The sequence below is a fragment of the Bombus bifarius genome, unplaced genomic scaffold (assembly GCF_011952205.1).
Source record: "Bombus bifarius isolate JDL3187 unplaced genomic scaffold, Bbif_JDL3187 scf7180000009200, whole genome shotgun sequence".
In the NCBI taxonomy this organism is placed as follows: Eukaryota; Metazoa; Arthropoda; class Insecta; order Hymenoptera; family Apidae; genus Bombus; species Bombus bifarius.
In genome coordinates, this window is record NW_022884965.1 from 3953617 (window position 1) to 3973689 (window position 20073).

Sequence of the window (20073 nt, forward strand, 5' to 3'; positions counted from 1 at the left end):
AATTATTATACTATTCCATATACATACCGAATAATTATTAGAATAATTGCACCGGTTTCGTAATTTTATATTTCATGAATTTTTCTTTCCCATAGCATAGCGAAGCATGTAACGTATTTTATCGAAATAATTGCCCTGATATAGCGCCATTTTATGTTTCAGCATTTTTTCCCACTTGTACCAACATTGTGAAGTACGACGTCCCTGTCGAATATTTACATAATCGGGAGAAAATTTTCTTCTTATAAAGCGAAGCAGGCTTGCAGGCTAATTTTAGATCTTGATATTCAGGTAAATAAAAATGTAACTGTACCGTGCCTCTAATGGCCGATTTAACTGAGAAGAGGTTTTATTTGCATAGCCCTACGCACACAGCAGCCATTAGCGCAACATATGTTCAACTTTCGTGACTTGCACCGACTCGAGGAAACTGGAATCGCACCGCGTTCAATATTTCGCGTTCTATTTCCACTTTTTCATTATTTTTTTTTTCTTTCCCCCTTTTTCTCTCCTAAGTCTCTACGAAATGAACAAAACGCACTAAATATAGATAGTCCGTTTGCAATCCGTATATTACGAGATAAATAACAGCTAGTTGAAGCATGACAAACGTAAAATCGATTTCTAATATGTAGCCAAGAGGCGAGTGGGTGGGCCAAAAGGGGCGGGAATTTATGAACGACGTCGATTTCGGGCGGAATGTCTTGCCTTTCGAGCATCTTCAACGGCCCCATAAATATTCCACGTCCTATAAATTTAAATAAACCAGGGGAATTTGTATGCGGTAAAAATGGACGGCCTTATGGTGCGAAAATTCAATTTCTGTCGATAAAATGCTCGTGTATATTATTTATGTCAAATATTATGTTTTCGAAGAAATATAAACATTTTTAGGTTGACTGACGAGATTACTCATTTTGGAATTTGTTATCTAGCCTGATAAAGACAAACATGTTTTTCCATGTCTGATTTCAATTAATTTATATTGTTCAATTCTGTATTCGATATGGAAATTGATGACAGAAAATTCCACAGATTTGCTTAACAGTTTTCATTACGTATAACCTATTAAAAGCTAATTTCATGTATATTCGTTCTTCTCAGTCAGTTTATTTTATTGCTTTCTATTCTATAATGTTGAGGTTATGAAAGGAAATTCTAAGAATTTGTTCCATTATTTCCTCTAGATCATACAAAGTTTCTAAATCCCATAAAGTTTGAAGAAACCGAACTATTTCTAGTACTTTATGATTATCTAAATCTTTATTTAGATAATCCGGTTATTTAGACAGTCCGGTTTGCATACTAAGCTTCCATAAATTATCTATTATTCTGATACTTATTTTATATCTTAACAAAACAGTAAATAAGTGAGTAATAATAAACTATTTAGTTACGTTATTTTACATTCATTAATAATGTTGTATTAACGCGATATTTGCATATTATTTTCTCGTTAAATTGGCAAAGGATGAATGAAAACACGATTACGGAAGGAAACTCGATGTTTCGGAGAAAAACATGGCGGATCGAAAATCTGTTGCTCGGAACGGTACACGTCACGGACGCGACACAGTCACACGGACAACCGTTACTCCCTATTTGCTTAATGAGTTAAGGACGCCAGTGAAAAATGGCGTCTAATCGCTTCTGGATTCTCTCGCGATTCTGTATACCGCGTTATGTAAGTGGCTATCAATTTCATAGATTTCCGAAGCGGTGTGCATCAACGCAAGCCATCAAGTACCGTTTGAAAAATCGCACCACTACGCATACCCACTCGCCAGCCAATACAATTCTCACAGGACCGTATTAACTGTGTTACTCTCAAAGATTGTGAAAATTATTTTTACATACATTCGTTATTTAATATACATAACAAATGCGAAACCGCTTACAAGGAAATAATTAAATATTATTAGTATATATATATACACCATATTGTAAATACAAGTATTAAATAGTAATTTACTATTTGAGTGAATTACACGACCGTAAAACTTGCAATAATGCTCGGTTAATATGCATAATAATTGTGGAGCTATTTTCAACTAAGAAATTAAACAGTGTTTATGTATACCGCATAATGTAAGTACAAGTATTAAATAATTTCAATTTACTATTCGAGTCAATTACACAATCGTAAAATATGTATGCAATATTCGTTAATATGTATAATAATTGTTGAAATAAACTATTTTCCGCGATAAAATGAAATAATTTTAATTTGAAACATAAAACTTGTATATGTACGTCATATATAAATAGTGTTAAAATACCATGTAATTTACTACTAGGGTCAGTTACACGATATTAACATATGATATAGATAGAATGCTTCGTTTTGACGATGTATCTTACGTATCAAGTTAATGCGAAATATGTTTCAAGGAAATTCTAAGTCTTTCTTCAATGAATACGGATATGCGACACATTTGTTTATTGAACACACATGAATATTTATAAATATTACAGACTTATCGCAAAATGTCTTCCAAGAACTGGAGGGGATAAGGCCGGCCAGTTAACGAGGTAAAATCCCGGTCAGTTAACGTGGCACTGCTGTACATATGCACCGTGCAGCGAGTGACTACTGTTACGGAATTTCCTGACGTTTCAATATTCATTTTCCCCCGATACTCGTGATAACTAATATAACCACAGTTTACCATAATTTGTTGACGATTCGATGATCGTCACCGGAAGAATCGTAATAATTTTATGCATGACTAACTGCGTTTCCAGCACGAAGCAAGAACAGAGAAGCTATTCGGTATTACAATGGTAAGATATCGGAGAATGGCTTCGGAGAGCTCGAATTTCGAAATCGAAACTGGTCCGGCTGATATGTTCGAATTACCAATTTCGAGGCAGGCGGATTGTAAGGTTTTCATTTTCAACGGGCGACCAAAGGAGCGATACATACGGCCTCGCCGTGGAAACGTACACGTATGCACACGCATATACACGTATATGCGTAACATACGAGCGTGACACGTCGAGAAATCTATGGCTTCAAGAGGACGGTCGGAAGACGGGCGGAAATGGGAAATGCCTTGGTCGACCGATCGGGAACCCTTTTCGTCGGACTTTCAACGTTTCCGTCGGCAACAGCCACCATGTTAGCGCTGCCTTGAGCCGCCTTTATTGCGCAGCGAGAGAGACCAACGTCAAAAAAACTGCCCCGCGCTCTCGTTATCTCTCGCGAAAGAGGGAAAAAAAAAAGTACGGCTGAGTACACACGGGGCAACGAGTAATTCGCGACAATCGCGACGAAAAATATTCGCATCTGCAATTGTGTATTATCGGTTCGGAGAGCAACGGCCTCGTTACGTCGCCGAATAAATTTCCTACCAATTTTTCTCTAAAGCAATATCCACCCTATATTTCTTTCTAATATAACACTTAAAGTAGCCTTTGTTTATATGATACGTACAAAAAATATGAAATATTTGAAAACGCGGAGACGAGTGGAAAGCCATGTTCAAAATATTTACAACGGACGACTTAGAAGAAGGAATGTTGCAGAGAAATTCTAACGAGCATAGAAAGAAGACAGGTACGAGATACGATGGATAATCGCGATAGGAAATCACGATTTCGACCCATTTCCGGATCGACCTTCGTACCATCTGCGGCACATAAACAAGCACGCAAAGGCTATCCGTAATGGATGCACAGGGCTGTCCAACGGAATTACAATTTCGCGGGTAACGAAAAGAGAAAGTTATAGTATGAATTAGAATATTATACGGAAAATTTGACTTACAGCATCTCCTTGACGGCGGAGCTTGCGAAGTACATCACGGTGGCGGCGGCGGTACAGCAGTCACGGTCACAGTCACGTAAGCCCCGAACAACGGCCACGAACACAAGCGAAGAAACACTCATCACTGTCACTAGGCTGCTTTTTTTTTGACCAGTGGATCTCGAATAAATACATGTACGCACGCGAAAAAGTACGAGAGCGACGCGTGTCCAAGTATTCGATGGTCGAGAAAAGAAAAACGATTTCTTCGACGTTCCCGTTCCGTCTCGTCCTTTAACCCGCGAGAAGTAAGGAACACTAGGGAACACGGCTCGAACACGGATAACTTACGGACACTGAATTCTGGAACACGAAAGTAACTCGCGACACACTGAATCCGTCAGAAAAGCCACCGCCGTGCAGGCAAAGCCTAGAGTTACAGAGAGCACCGCGCTCCTGGCTCGTACCGATTTTAACCTCGCTTCGTAGTGATTCGGTGCAGTCGAGTTTCTTGACTGAGCGGCCGATGCTCGCCGAGCCGTGCCCCGCCAGGCGCCACTGCTGCCACACGACTGCTGTAGCGACGCTCAAAGTTACTAGGTACGCCGCAGAAGCGTTGCGAGCCACTATTCTTTTAAATTCTATTATACATTAATTTTTTAATATTAATTTGAGGGATAAATTACGCGTGACTTTTTTAAGGATATGGTATTTATGTCGATTAAAATTGTATATCTATGAGGATATTTTAGTTTGGAAAGTTTTGTTAATTTAATATATTACTGGCAAATCATAAATGTTTTATGAGTGAATGTTGTATGATTTTAATAGTTGTATATTAATAATTCATAATAATAATTTATATTATATGTGATTTTATAAATGTTGCATAATGTTGATAATAAATACATCTCTCTTTTAAATTTATATTTAGAATCAATTCTTAATAAACAGTATATAGGAATTCTATATGAATGAAAATTATCGTTGCGAGGATATTCTGATTTACAAAATGTTGCAGATTTTAGTAACTGATTAAAATTTATTATTATTCATTATTACAAAATATTAAATCTTAAATATTTTATGAATGAATTTAATTTTTTATGGACAAATTTAGAAATATTATATGATGTTACTAATAAGTGGTACATTTTTTTTTTGCAGGTGAAAAACATTTTTTGCAAACTTTGCAAATGCAAGTAAAACCGGTTCTAAATTGTTTCAGAGCTATTAAATCATTTCAGAAGATATTTTATACCAAGTAATTGCAATGACGTTACGTGTTGACAGAAAATTATGATTGCGTGCAATAAAGTTCTGATTACTACGGAAATAAACTTGTCTTCACACTTTGTTACGCTATACGTTTTTATTCGCATTTCTTTGTTGATAAAAAAGAATGAAACATCATTTCCGCTTATTTCCAAACTTCGTAGACCATTATTGTAAAATATTCGATAATAATAAAAAAAATATAAATGTGTATACTATAATTTTAGTGGGTCTTAAGATACTCGTAATTAATCAAAATTAATGTATAATAAAACAATAATTGCGAGTTTTAAATGGAACAAAGTAGGGAAATGCGACTCTTCGAGAAATTTATAACGACCTAGTAGCAGCATCAAGAAGGGGGTCACTCTCTCGTCTCGTGCTTTCATTCGCGGAAGAAGAAATCGCACCGAATCCCGATTACTTCTTTAATTAATTTAACAAGCTATTCTTTGCAAATTTATTGTAAGAAATGCTATTGTATTACACATAATCATCTTAGAAGCTATTCTATGTGAAATTTCGTTCTATGCAAATATTGTTATCTCCTCATAATACCATTATAATATTTAACAAAATACTGAATTATATTCTCGACCATCTTTATCAATTTTAAAATAAAGAGAAAGATACAGTATTATTCAGTCATGATTTTGAAGGTTCGAAATTATTAACCTAATTCTAATTTCCTAATCCATAATTCTATTTGTCAATTAAAAAATATTTAATTCTTCCCTTCAATAACAAAGCGAGCACTGTCGACGAGCTTCTGTATTTTTTTGCTTAATTAGAGCATTTTTTAATCATAGGTTGGCAATGGCGAATCCATGCATTGGTTATCTGCCGAAGTGGCGAGGCCTGATTGGTTGGCGAACCTTTCGTTTTAATGGCGTGGCAGCCACGAACCAGTAGTGGGGGAAACCGGCTTCAGAACGTTCAACTGTATTGTCTAGAGTCTGGTTTTTCGCAAGAGTCCTAACCTGTCGGTTGTGCTTCATCTGGATCGCGGCATTTCAGCTGGAGGATAGCTCGATCGACGAGTACGTTGTGTTCGCGGCCGTGTAATCGCGTCGCGACGCTTCTTCTTCGCGGTTGAGGCTATTAATCGCAAGATAACAGTTTGAGGACGCGGCGATGACGGAGAGCTGAGAGTACAGTTCTCTACTCGTGTATGAGGTAGGCGCAGCTTTCCATGTGTAATCTAACCAGTGTATATGGTGTTATTTCATCGCATAATAATTTGATTGATAATTTGAGATCGGTGCTGTGAAACGGATTAATCATTGAGTGCGATCGTGCCTTGTGAAGTGTTCATCTGTGAAATTAAGCGCGAATGGATGATACAGAGCTATAATGATAATGCACGCACAATCATGAATTAAACGTCGGATGATTATGATTGGGTCGTTTCAGATCTCAGCAATTTTACGTATATCTTAAATTTCAAAGATTCTAGCAGTTTTACGTATATTCTATTATTTCAAGGACTCCAGCAGTTTTATGTATATTTTATTATTTCAAGGACACTGACAGTTTTACGTATATTTTAATATTTCAAGGAAAAGGACGCGCTAACACGTTTTATGTTGCATCAGTTTCATATAATGGGTCTTAAGTAACTGATGCTCTATGTTTATTGCATTTGGTAAACAAATTGTCTTATTATAGGTACAAAATTAAAAACATTGCTACTGTAGTAAGTTTACAGTAATAGTGCTGACAACAAAATAGATAATCGGGACTTGCTATTCTCATTTGACAATAGAAAAAGAACAAAATGATACAAACGTAGTTTAGAAAGCATCCGAATCAGAAATGACCTAATTATTCCGAGTTTAAAGTTTGTGAAAAAGAGAAAATATTGTAAATACAAACATCCATAACGGTTCGATATACGTATCCTGTGAATTGCAAAAGTTTGGTGAGAGAAAACTCAACACAAATTGTGGGAATCATTTTACGTAAATGTAAATTTGCATTAAGAAAACTTTGTAAAAAAAGAAATACTTACTATATATGTAATGATTTACCTTTTAAATATACATAAATTTATTTGTGTACCCTGATAAGTGTATTTTTTCAACGTGGTGGATATGATTAATGTACATAAAGAGAACTACTGATAAAATAGTGTGAAATTAATCGTTCGTATTATTTGATACGAGCAAATATTTATTCATCTTTTATCTCTTTTTTCTCTGTATAATGATCAATCGTACCATGAACTTTTGCATAGTGCTATAATCTATAATCAAGTCTTGTAATAATCTCCCGTATAAATTACATTACATAATTGATAATTCAAAATTTGTGGTGGGTGAAGTTGACATGTTTTTATTTGGTGCTGTCATGGTGAAGATTCAACGAGGATAAATACTATCGTTTAATGTGTGGCAATCTGCAGCTGGTGAATAAGGTTAACGATGCATTTACATGTGAGGTTATAAATATATGTATGTATATGTCGTATACATGTGAAACACTTAAATTTTGAGGTGCGACCTCGAAAATTAGGCGGTATATGTACTTTTTGTAAGTACATAATTCTAAGCTCTTTACTAAAAGCTACATGAAAGCGCAAATGCAGTTAAAAGAAAACTTTCGGTCGCAGTAAAGTTCTTCGTTACGCTTTTCGAATTTTTATAGCTTACGGCTTATTCTCTATTATTTTAATGAGTAAAAATATATGTAATATTTTAAGAAAAATTTTAGTATAAAATTGATATAAGAAATTAAAAATAATATTAAAAATAATTTTTCCATATTTTTAATTTTAACTTATTCTTTAGTTTTTCTTCTTAAAAATCTTATTCTTTCTTAAGTATTCAATTACGTATTCTTAAATAATTTTCACAGACTTAAGAAATTTTTTAATAATAGAAAAACACCCAATGGATGGAAAATGACCCGTAAGGTACAGAGTTAAGTCGGTATAGCACTATTCTCTATAAATTTTCTTCCGCGTTAGAAAGCGTATAAAAATTGTGAAAGCCGCTCTTTATATAGAACTAGATGAAATATTAGCTTCGCCTTGAATGTTTAAACGTTTGAATGTAACTCTAAGTTTGAAAGTTTGAATTTAGAGTTTGGTTGTTGAATTTCTCCTATCAGAGATACAATTAACCGTTTTATAGTTCTATTTTTGGTATTCCTTTAATTCATTGTTTGTAAACAAGTATGATTTATCATACATATAGTAAACTAAAAATTAGTCGACTTTTTTTAAAGAAATTTCGCATGACTTATATTCAAACTGTTTTCATTTCAAATTAAACTGGTCATTGCGATACAGTTTTTAATCGCTCGTTGAATTTCCAACGCGGCAAATAGAATCTTCGAAAAGCCGCATTTATATTCTCACACCAGGTCGCGCCATTAACTAGAAACCGGTTTCTCAGCGGTCTTCTGAGAATTCTATTAAATCGACCATAAACCTTACAATTTTTTTTTTATATTTTATGAACGCAATTAAAATTACAGCTAAATCGCAAATGGAAACTACGTCACCGGGTAAATAAACAGTCGCCTTAAAAACGTATCAAATCATTGAATTATAATTATTCAAAATTATTTACATCCTATCGCATCAATCGCTGAAGGATCTCTCCGATAATTAAATGAAATTTGAGTACGCTAACCTTAATGCCGTTAAAATAATTCCAGACACATGGACGTGCGTTACACATATGTTGACGCGTGAAAGCAGGATCTATCGCGCGTGCTCGAAAGTGTCAGTGAACTCGGAATTCAGCCGCTAGGTAGCCTGCACTCCACCCTTCGTGCATTTTTCCCACCACATCTATATATACATGCACAATTGCACACGCATACGAGGTATCGCCTCTTTGGACGGTATCGCAAATATCCTCGATAATTCACGCGGCCGGCAAGGACGAGCAAACCGTGGATGAGCCATGCGAGACGGATGTAATTTCCGTTCTCGCAGAGCCGGTCGAAGTGCAACGATAAAAGCAGACTATCGTAATTACCGGTGTCCAATTTCAGACGTTTGCCTCTGCTCACGTTACGTTACATCGTACGTACGCCGATCAAAAGTTGCCGTGGCGGACCCTCCCCGTTTGTTTTGTATAGGTTATGGTGGTTGAGGATGTAACGATAAACCATCGATAAACCACTTTCGAATTTTAAGTTACACGTAACAGATGAATAATTTATTCGAAAAGCTATACGATTATATCAGTTTTGGTTTAATTTTATTAGTCGATATATTGCATTCAAAATATATAGTTGGGAAGTTGATATATGGTCATATGACAATTAATATTTGGAGAATAATTGAACAACGATGAATGGTCTGACGATTTTTATGCATTTTTGAGGAAATTTAAAGATCAAAATGTTCATAATAAGCAGAAATATATAGAATATTATAGTACTTTTTGCTTTGGTATTGTATTCATAAAAATATAAATTTACATAAATACTTACAGTCTATTCATAAAAGAAATTAGATAAATATTGTTAAGAATTCTTTATACTTGTATAATATATGTTCTTAAGACTTCTTTCATTTTTTATAATTGAATAATCGGTATAGTCGTTCTTATAGCTGTGCATCTACCATGATATATACCATGACAGAATACTATGGACATATACTATACACAACAATATTAATGCACAATGTTTCAAGAATTTATATGATTTCTTTCGCAATAAATTGTACATTAATTGATGCGACAACTTCAATTTTCTGGCGAAAGCTGAAGGTTGCCATGATCATAAATATGTACATGTCTATGATATTCTGTATATATTCAAATTCATTAGGCATTGTACGATTGATTACTGCTAGATGGCATCAGTTCTGCTTAGTGGATAGCTCTGTATCAATAACTATCTTGTTTTGGCATGCAATATTTCAATAAAGAGACCATTACTCATTTCAGGGAATTTAGAATATATCTACTTCATCATTTTGTTTGCATTAGTATTCTAAATGTTTTTACAATCAATTTCTCGAATGCAGCTTCCCATACGAATAATTGAAGACTGACCCGAAGCAGAAGAACATGAAATTTAATCCATTTTCCCGTCAAACTCGCTTCTAAGCCCGCGTGCACATTAACTTCTACGGTTTTATCATCCGATTCATATTTAAATACTAAGATTATTCTTCTTTGACTTAATTTCAAACAATATTCCTTCTCACTGACACATGAGGAAGTTCTTTTCTTAAAAAAGAACTAAATATATCCATTTTAGTATCGTGCAAGTTTTTATAACCTAACTTTAAATTCGTATTGTCGGAGAACAAACCGGTGCTCGCTATTTCGTTAATTGAATCAATTTTTTAGCGAAACAAAGCGCAGCTTCGTGATAAACGATTTTATTTCATTTGACAGAACTAAATAACTTGACGCATTTTATTATTTCGCGCCGGGACGGTATTAAATTATCTATGTTTTTTGTTTTCGTATAAAAGCAGCATTTTTTGCCTCGTCGAAATTTATGAAAGCCGGACTGAATGTATGCACTGCATTAAAAGACACACGTGGAAATCTCATTCTTTGAATCATTAAACGAGATTAAATTTGATTTTATACCGCCGAATAATAATCAATCAATTTAACGCCTTATTATTATGTAGATATATTGGAAGACAGAAATACGCGATTTATTTAATAATTGAAATGGCTATATTATATTTTTAAGCTTAAGTTTTTACTATATTCTCATTGGATTACTTAATACACTGTATTAATCGTAATTGTATTTACCTTATAAGATTAGTGTAAAATGTAAACATAATATTATTAGACACATAATATAATAGAATATAACATATAAAATTGTATTACCTATTTTATAGAAAAATACCAAACAATTTTTTTGCGTAAATCGATCTTAATCTGTATCTGTTTGTCCTTGTAATCTATCCGCGGTGTACTCATTTAACCACAAGTAATGCGGTGTATTTAGTTTCCAAGAATAAAATAGCTAAGACTTACTTAGGGATGCGAGACGTATCGAGGAATATTTTTCAAACTGGTTAAACTCAAGATGAAATTGTATTTGTATCGAATCTCTTCTCATTGTTATTGAGAAACAACAGAAATCGCGATTCATGGAAACACGGTCACTTTGTAATAGTTAATATAGGAAAATAAGAATTTGTCATAGTTATTAGGGAAATTTTATTTAAATGATAAGAATTTATCATAGTTACTACATGAAGAACTTTGCTAAATGAAAGAATAGATACTAGGAGAATTTTTATTAAAGAAATAAGTCTTGTATTTATCAATGTTAGGTTAAGTTTCAACGAGGTTAGTTCAGTCGTTGCACTGTTTCTCTTTCCAATGAATGAAAACATAAATAAAGGTTTTAATAGCTAATCTTAATACGGCATTCTAATTCATGGTATAAAATAGCAGTAGAACGAGCAAACGTGCAATTACGATTTTCCACGAACCGGTAGTTGTGTATCTTGCAGCTTTATAAGGGGATGAGAGATATAATTAAGAGGGATTAAAAGGAGGGGAAGATAAACGGTCTATGTGTATTCTCCAGCTCTATGGCGTCCCGCTTTATATAGTTTCTTCGAGATATAGGAAATGAAAGCGTGTCACGCGACCATCCACCCTTCCTTTTGCAAACATGTATACGCTTAACGTTTAGATTAATACCTACCTGTCAACATGTGTTTACTGGAAATTACGTTATCGCTTTTCGATCGATAAGGTAGATCACGATATTCACGATATTCTGATTTGTAATTACACAATTCGTAATGAATATTATTCAACAATTGCTGTACTTCTATTATTTGTTATTAATATACGTAAAAATGATAAGTTAAAATGGTAAGTCCATTACAAAACGGATTTTCCTCCTTTTTTTACTGTTAGTGCCGAATCAGATACTGTCGCCAGATACTTCATTTTCACAAAACACTCCAGATACTAAATCTTGTGTTTCATAATATTATTCTTTCTCTAATCTTTCATAATATTTGGATTATAGTAATCATGAGTTTCAATATTTAATATTCTTAAGTTATTGAGTCACATAGTACTGTACGAAAATGGCGCCAAAAATAAAATGAAAGAAAAATTAAAAGACCTGTCTTCCAATATATTAAACATATATTATATAATTTCTCATATTGTAATTATCTAATAAAATTATTTAACAAAAATCCTATAAAGTTACTTTTAAATCTTTCTGTAAAGGTAAATTTAAAGTAATTATCGAGGAAAAATCTCGAGCAGAAAATATACATGGTAGCTCTAATTAGGACGAGACGTTGTTCACTGTCTTGTTCAGTTACAAATTTTACTATCTTATTTCTCGCTCGTTAAAAGTGTCGGTCAGTTGCATCTATCATGCACGATCTCAGATTTGAACGTTCGTAGAAATCTCTCGATTTTTTAGTACGTCTTCCAAGATGAGCCATTATGCAAGAGGATATCGCCGGATAAAAGTTATTACAGTCGCAATCATCGACTTTCACTTGCATTGAACGTCGCACTGGGGCCAACGCTGGCGTAAATTATTCTCTCACGCTTGAGCTTCTCTCACCCCTTGACCTTATTTCTCGTTTTCACTTGTGCGGGATAAAAGAAGTTTCGAGTTGATCAAATTGATGTCATATGCGCTATAGAAATTAAGATTCATTTGTCAGCAGTTTATTTAATAATAAACAGAATATTGAAGTAGTGGAATAATTAAAAAGTAGCAAAGTAGGAAATAAAAATAGTGAGAATGTAGCTTGTAACTCAGATTGTATTAAATAGATCTTGTATTTATGATAATAACGCTGTTTGTTTTATTTTTTTTAGAAGGATGATTACAAGATAATTTTTTTCAATTTTTTTTCTTTTGTTTGGACGTTTAAAATAATAAATAAATAAATAATAAACAATAACACAAAAATTTAATTAATGCATTATACTTCAAATAGAAGAAAATTGGTATTATTTTGAAAAACATTAAAAAAATAGAAATTTGACCATATTTTGATCAACTGTATGTATGCATACCCCAAGAATATACAACTCACTTTCGAGAGACAATCCACTCTCTTTTAACTTGTGCTATGATTACTATGATTTCTATATAATAATCTTGTGATATGTATTTTGTTTACAGAGATGAGTGGTTCTAGACTTGGCAGGGGCCGAGTTGGCCGCCTGGCCGTGTACGGGGGTTGCGGGGTGGTGGGTCTTCTTTTAGTGTTCTTCTACCGCGCCGCCACCTCAGAGATGGCCAGGCTTCGGGAACTTCACATTCAATGTGCTCATCAACAGGAGGCACTGGCTGCTCAGCTTCAAGGTATGGATTACTAGATATGCACCATAAGGAATCTGATTCAATTTGAGAAAATTGCATTTATTCCCAGATAAATTTGTAAGCAGCTGCATTGAAAAATTATTTCTGTTCATTTCTAGTGATATTCGAGTACAAAGTGAGGCTGGAAAGATCCTTGGCTGAGGAAAAGAGTTCAAATGCAGCAGTGAAACAAGAACTCCAGCAGCGTGCATCTAGAGAAAAGTCCCTAAGAGACAAGGATAGCATAGAGGCAATGCAGAGATTCAACTCTTTGCAACAAACTTACAAGTTGCTGCAGACAGAGCACCAGGATTTGCAAGAAGAATGTAAGAAGCGTGATCAACAAGCTCTAGAAGACACTAGTAAATTGGAGACAACGCTCAGAGAACTTCGTAGTCGTATCAGGCAAGCAAGAGAGGACAAAGAGAAAGCCTTGGAACATTTAAAGAATAAGTTTCTGGAACTGGACACTCAGAAGAATGAACTGGAACAAAAGTACAATGATATGTTAAAGAGCAATGGGGATACTGATAGCACTATTGAACATCTCAGGAAGGAAGTGTTTCAGTTGAAGCATGAACTGGAAGAAGCCAAGGTATGATTCCTTTTTTATACTAATAGTCTTATTTAATTGAAGATTTTTCAAATTTCTAATCCATCCATTTCAAAATATGGATCATGATTCTTAATTTGTATTTGAAGACTCTTCACATTGATAGATTATTTATTTAAGAGAATTGGTCTGTAACTTTTTGTTTTTTATTTCCAATAGAAAACTTCACGCAAAACTACTTCTCCAGAGCCAAACGTAGCCAATCCGCACCCTTCACAAGCGAAATCCGCAGAAGCAGAAAATGCAGGACAGCTTGTTGATCGGGCACAGCAGCAACAGGTAAGTCCACCGACAAATGACGATAAAAATCCACAGCCCCTGTATGCGCCATTCGCTCAGCAAACGATTGAGGATCCTCTGCAATCGAATGAACAACGGGTGAACGAGATAAACAACGTTAGATTCGCTCAGAAGAATGGCAACATCGTCCCAGTGGGTCCAAACGAGTTAAAGGAAGCAGAAGTTTTACCATTGCCCTACGATTTGCAAGAGAAACGTCAGAGAAAAGAGGGCGATCAATTTGTGAATGATCAAATTCAGATTGAGATCAATAAAGAGCTAAGACAAGTTATCCCACCGCCCAACCAGATTAATGACAAGTTCAATGACAAACGCTCTTCTACTAATTTACCAGGTATAGCTCAGACAATTAACATGAATCTTGATGTGAAGAAGCATACCACAGTCTCAGTGGTAAGGAAAAAAGAACATTCTGCTGTCATTGATGAAAAAAATTCTCCAATCCAACAGACTTCTGAGAAGATAGAGAAGAAGTTGGAAAAAGCTCAAAACAATGTAGATGGAATTATAAATCAAATTTTGAGAATGATCTGACGAATAAGATTGATCAAAACTTGTAATGCCTTGTCAGATATATTTTTGTTACAAATACTATGGATAATTGTATTTAGTATTCGTTATGGCTGCTCTTGGAGAAACATGTTTATCTATTTTTTGTATAAAGATTTTATGATTGACTTTAGATTGATTTAAGATTTTATGATATTGCAGCTAATTTCTTGACAATTAAATGTAGCTCCTGACTTTAGTTCAGGCTCTGGTTGTGATTCTCTTTGCTATAAAAGTGCTTGAAACGTTTTAGATATATTATTAATCAAAGTAATTGTGAGTATAGTTGGAGAGATCAAAGCTGATATATGATTAGTGATACTCTGACTGTGCTCACCTTAGTTACTACTTAACACATTCGCTACCAGAACTTAATTTAGATGTAATTTTAATATCATGCTTGGTGTTTGGTAAAAAAAGGGAAAACAAAACTCAAACGGTTCTTGTCTATAATAAAAGTATATTGTATTGTTAAATATATTGTACAGAAATACAGAAAGATGTTGTAGAGAATGTGTTAATATTTCTTGCAAGAACAAATTATTGCCATTCAAAATACAAAATGAATTGGAAGAGAATAGCTAAACTATAGAAGTAGTCATGATAAGCTAGAAGGCTGACTCTCTTAGCTTATGGAAATTTAAAGAAGTGCCTTTAAATGGTTGATTGTTGGGGAACTGAATTCTTCTTAGCATAATCTATCTGGTAATGTTTACACATGCACGTAATTTGCATGGTTTGTACTTGGTGCTGTAGATAGATAATTTCTTTAGTTGACTTAAAGGACTTGAGATCAGTCCACAGAACTATTCTTTCCTGTATCATCAGCAAATCAAGTGTAGATTGAACAGTATAATGATGGTTTGAGAGGAAACATGATAGAAAATATGAAAAATCTGTTGCATGATGGGATAATCTATTAATTAATATTATCTCGAAGTTTATTTAGTAGTTTTATCTATCTTCTTTTACTATTAATTTATACTATCAGTATCAGTATTAACTGGTATTAAATACTTATTATAAATATATCGTAATAGAATATTATAATTATAAAAAAAAACCAATGTCGCTTCTAAGCTATCATAAATATTTGAGAAATAAAGTTCTCTGTGTACTATTTAGGGCAAACTGTGATTTTTCAGGAAAGTAATTTTTTTTCTCGAATCTTGGACAAATATAAATAACTTGGAAAAATATAAATAACTAAATAAGCAGTTTAAAATATCCACTAACTCAATCTTACTTACTGCTTCAATGTAGATTTTTTAATATAAATTTTTCAAGTGCAATATCACAAGAACAATATTTGAATTATGCAGAAGACAAAATGTTTTAGCAATTGTGTAAATGTTGAGTACCCTTTTTTTTTAATTTGTAGTGTTATATTTAGCAATCTTTACATGTAAATTAGAACACATTAGGCTGTCAACAGATTATACATTCAGCTTCAATTGCGTTCAATTATAATTGATATTTTATAATTCAATTATAAAAGTTCCTTTTGCTCAAGGTATAATTTTTTTTATCGATTGACAGCCTAATGCAAAGGAAAGACGAACGATTCTTTCCAATAGTTCAAAAAGAAACCAGTCGTGTATATGTAGCTTGCAAGCTGTATTGAATGTGCCTGTATGTCCGTGTTAATCAATGCATTAATAAATTGTTATTATTTTGATCTGCTTGCATTTTTTTATGGCACCCTCGCAGAAACCTAACTAAACTGATCTGCTTCCTTGTTATTACTAGTTTGCTGCAAATTTAAAAGGAAAGATAGAGAAAGATCTAATTAAATATTAGAAATAAGAATCTTTGGTGAGATGGTTTAAATTTCTTTTTTAATAGATCCCTTTATTTCTTTCTTTTAAATAAAACAGTAGTCTCATTAGAAGGTGAAAGCATTTAATATTTTCTTCTCAAAATTAGTTCTCTTGTTCATGTGAAGGATATTTTTAATTAATTTTTTTGAAAGTTTTATTAATTGATTTTCTCATTCTTTGCGATAATATTTCTGATTTCACCAAATAATATCTCGGTGTAGAACTTTTATAATTGGATGAGAAATATTTTGAATTAATTGATTTTTTACGCTTGAGCTTCTTTTTTGGTTATGTTTTTAATATTGCTTCATTGGAACTTGCTCTATGATATTTTGCTGTTGTCTTCAATTTCTTTTTAGTGTAATTAAAACTGTCTTTTCAATAAAATTCAAGTTACAAAACAAAGTTGACATATCAATTCGTTTAATTTAAATATGGAGAAGAAGCATCTAATTTTCAAAATTAAAGAAAAATTTTTAGTGACATTTTTTCTTTTTGTCAGGTGATTTTTCTGTAAAAAAGAGCATGCTTTGTGCAATATTTGTTTGTTCACATGCTTTCGTAGCTTTGAAGAAAAAGAAACAACTATTCCTCTTTGCCAATAGAAACTGAAGCAGGTAAGTTAATTTTTACAAAATGTATCTGAAAATGTTTCTTCATCCACATCTGTAGCCTACTATTTTCCAAAACACTCGCTTGCTTATCTGTATTTTAAGGGCATAGAATTATTGCAACTAGAATCCTTCTTTTTATACAAAAAAGAAATATAAATTTATAAAGCGAAGAATGAATATTTTGTAAATAATTAATTTGTTTCCTTATTAGAGTGCGTGTGTATGTGAGAGAACAGAATACTTAGTCCTAGTAAAAATAAATTGCACTTTGCATTATGATAGTAACGAAGAAATGAAAGTTAGATTTAGTTCTCAGTATGTAAGTAAATAAATAAATTATTGAAATTTACGTTCCACGAATAGCAATACTCCAAGTATAAAATACGAATAAATATTCTAAAAATAAAATAAAAATAATGTTTCGAAATGCTTTAAAATTTAATATAATAAATGAAGCAAGCAGAGAAGATTGCAAAATTATTTTTCCAGAGCACAGTGGCCACGAGTTCGATGAAGTCGATCCCAGCCGTGAAGCTGGAGACTTCAACGCCAGCAACTAGCGGCAATCCAGTGTCCACATCCGTGGATAAGGCGCTTCCGGTTCCGAAACCGGTCCCGAAGTCCAAGCTTCCCGTTGGCGTGCCACCCATTCCGATTATGATCGACCAAAAATTGGAAAATCGCGAGGAGAAACAAGACGAAGTAGCCAGGAAGAAGGAAGAGCCCAAACAGAAGATTAATGTCAACAGTAAAGAGCAAGAGGGTGAAAATGGAAATCTAGATCCTCCATTTCCAGCTGTTCCAGCTAGAAGAGCCGACGACCAAGTTCCAGATAGAAGAGGAAATGGTTGGTTCAATGTTGGGCCTGGCATACAGGAGATTGGAGATGAATTGAATCACATTCGTCTTGCTGGGTATGTTTCATTGAAGGATAATTTCATATTTCTTGTATTCAGTCAATTTTATACCAAATTCAGTTCTCAATTTTGTACGGATATTTTAGAAATCTTAGACAATTACAAAAATTTAGTTGGTTTTAACAGTCTACATTGACATTAATTCATACAATATTATAGGTTTTTTGTTTGTAATCCAATAATAAGATTTATTTTTTAATGGAACTTCAGCCTTGATGCTGGTGCTGAACGAATAGCTGATATTGGAGATGATCAGTACGAAGGAGTTGAATATGATAAAGAACCCCAGCAGAAGGACAGTGATTTAAGATTAGTTGAAGGTGAAGATGAAGGTGAAGGTAACTAAATCAATAAGATATATTCATTATGTAACTCAGTTTTATATATCGTTCAATCTTTTGTTCATTATTTTAGATGAGGATGATCAAATAGACTATCCTCACAATTTAAAGCAAGAGAAAAGGGAGTGAAGGATCTTTTTTTTAGTAAAGATGCCGTAAAGTGGACTGGTTTGGCAGATTTTAACAAACAGTTCTTATTCAAGAGTCTTATTTAAGAGAAAATCAGTTATTGTCTACTAATTAGCATCTACTATCAGTCTACTCTTCATCTTGCCATTACTTAATGAACTGACTTAGCTGCTAACCATCATTTATCATAAAGAAGAGAGAAAGAAGATGGAGCAAGGATTCTCAACGATAGATGCACCATTTTACTTTTTTATCTACACGTTTTTTTGGGGGAAACCTCTTATGGGGATCTAGCCAAAAAGATTTAGATAGTTTATACTCTATACAGATGCTATTTAACAGCCACTGCCCAACCAACATGAGTAGATTGTATTTTTATTCAGAAGCTCGTTGTTTGGTTTGAGCAGTGTGTGAATAGAAAAAAAACAGACTGTATTTTTCTAGAGCTAATTCTAAGGTAAAAAAGACGCGAGTTATATAAAGTTTCCATGGAAAGAAAAGCCTCTTTCAGAGATTCACTCTTTCATTGGCAGATGGAACAGGGGAAGAAATATCTTGTTCATTTAATTATACAGTGTTTGTGTATTTGACAAATAGTAAAATTTTGTGATAAATGTCACAGTAGTATTAGGATGATTACTGTATTAATTTATAAGTATTTGTTAAGGCATTTCTCTAGGAAAATTCCTTGTCTATTAAATCTAATCTATTTAACAGACTCTATAAAGTTAGAGTCTTCTAATATAGTGAATTCATTTATTTTGCAATTAATCTGTGTTAACAAAAACTTAATTCAGAACAAAATGTTCTGTCCTGTATCATGTGTTTAAGTATGTAGGATGTAGGTAACTAATTAACAACTTAGAGTGTTAAATGTTTTTACATACTTATGAAATTCTAAGAGAATACTTCCTACTTGTTCCTTTCTAAAGTAGTATATCAATCACTCGATTATCAGATTTTCGTGGAACATGAGCAATTGGTAAGAAGCTTAAAAGATGAAATATTCTGCCAGTGAAAGAGTCCATGATTTCTTTCAACAATCCGCCAAGGTGGAGTTGTGACTTAAATGCACTTATTACTTAAGCCGTCTCGTTGGACATTTTTTAAATAGAATTCAGCAATTCAATCAGCCGACTGTTCTTATTGAAACCGTGCAATACGATCGGTACAAGGGTACACGTGATTTATTTATTGCCTATCAGTCGTCGTTCTGGCGCTAACAATCAAGACTTAACAGAGTGAAAGGAACTACTTTAAGGAATTTATTAAAGATATAGATTAATATTTGTTATGACCGTAGATATCTACTTATACACTGACACAGAGAAAAGTGATCCATATGTACATAAGAGTTTTTTCATAATAAAAGATTGAAAAACTTTTTGTATTTTCCTTTTAATACTTGATGCTTCATGACCTAATATTTGAATAATGTGAAAGCAATTCTTTTACATTTTCAATGTCTTTAA

At 33.4% G+C, this 20073-nt stretch overlaps 2 protein-coding genes across 5 annotated transcripts in view; one reads left to right on the top strand and one right to left on the bottom strand.

The window, feature by feature from the left end:
* The window catches only part of LOC117214269, an 82087-nt gene extending 77805 nt beyond the window's left edge, over window positions 1–4282 (bottom strand). For both annotated transcript variants that reach the window (XM_033460219.1, XM_033460218.1), the window contains exon 1: window positions 3770–4282. The gene's annotated coding sequence lies outside the window, so the exon portion shown is untranslated. The remainder of the gene's footprint in view (window positions 1–3769) is intronic.
* Window positions 4283–5942: 1660 nt separating this feature from the next.
* On the top strand, window positions 5943–19987 carry LOC117214238 (Golgi integral membrane protein 4-like). 3 transcript variants are annotated; one of them, XM_033460147.1, is made up of 7 exons: window positions 5943–6199; window positions 13139–13321; window positions 13438–13913; window positions 14091–14210; window positions 17704–18128; window positions 18342–18463; window positions 18546–19987. In XM_033460147.1, exons 2-7 carry the CDS (start codon window positions 13141–13143, stop codon window positions 18599–18601), a joined length of 1380 nt encoding a protein of 459 aa, XP_033316038.1. In that variant the 5' UTR covers window positions 5943–6199; window positions 13139–13140; the 3' UTR covers window positions 18602–19987. The 3 variants fall into 3 exon arrangements, with proteins under 3 accessions (XP_033316038.1, XP_033316036.1, XP_033316037.1); XM_033460145.1 differs by having other exon boundaries at window positions 5944–6199; window positions 18342–18469; XM_033460146.1 differs by lacking the exon at window positions 5943–6199 and adding an exon at window positions 7244–7476 and having other exon boundaries at window positions 18342–18469.
* Window positions 19988–20073: the final 86 nt, after the last annotated feature.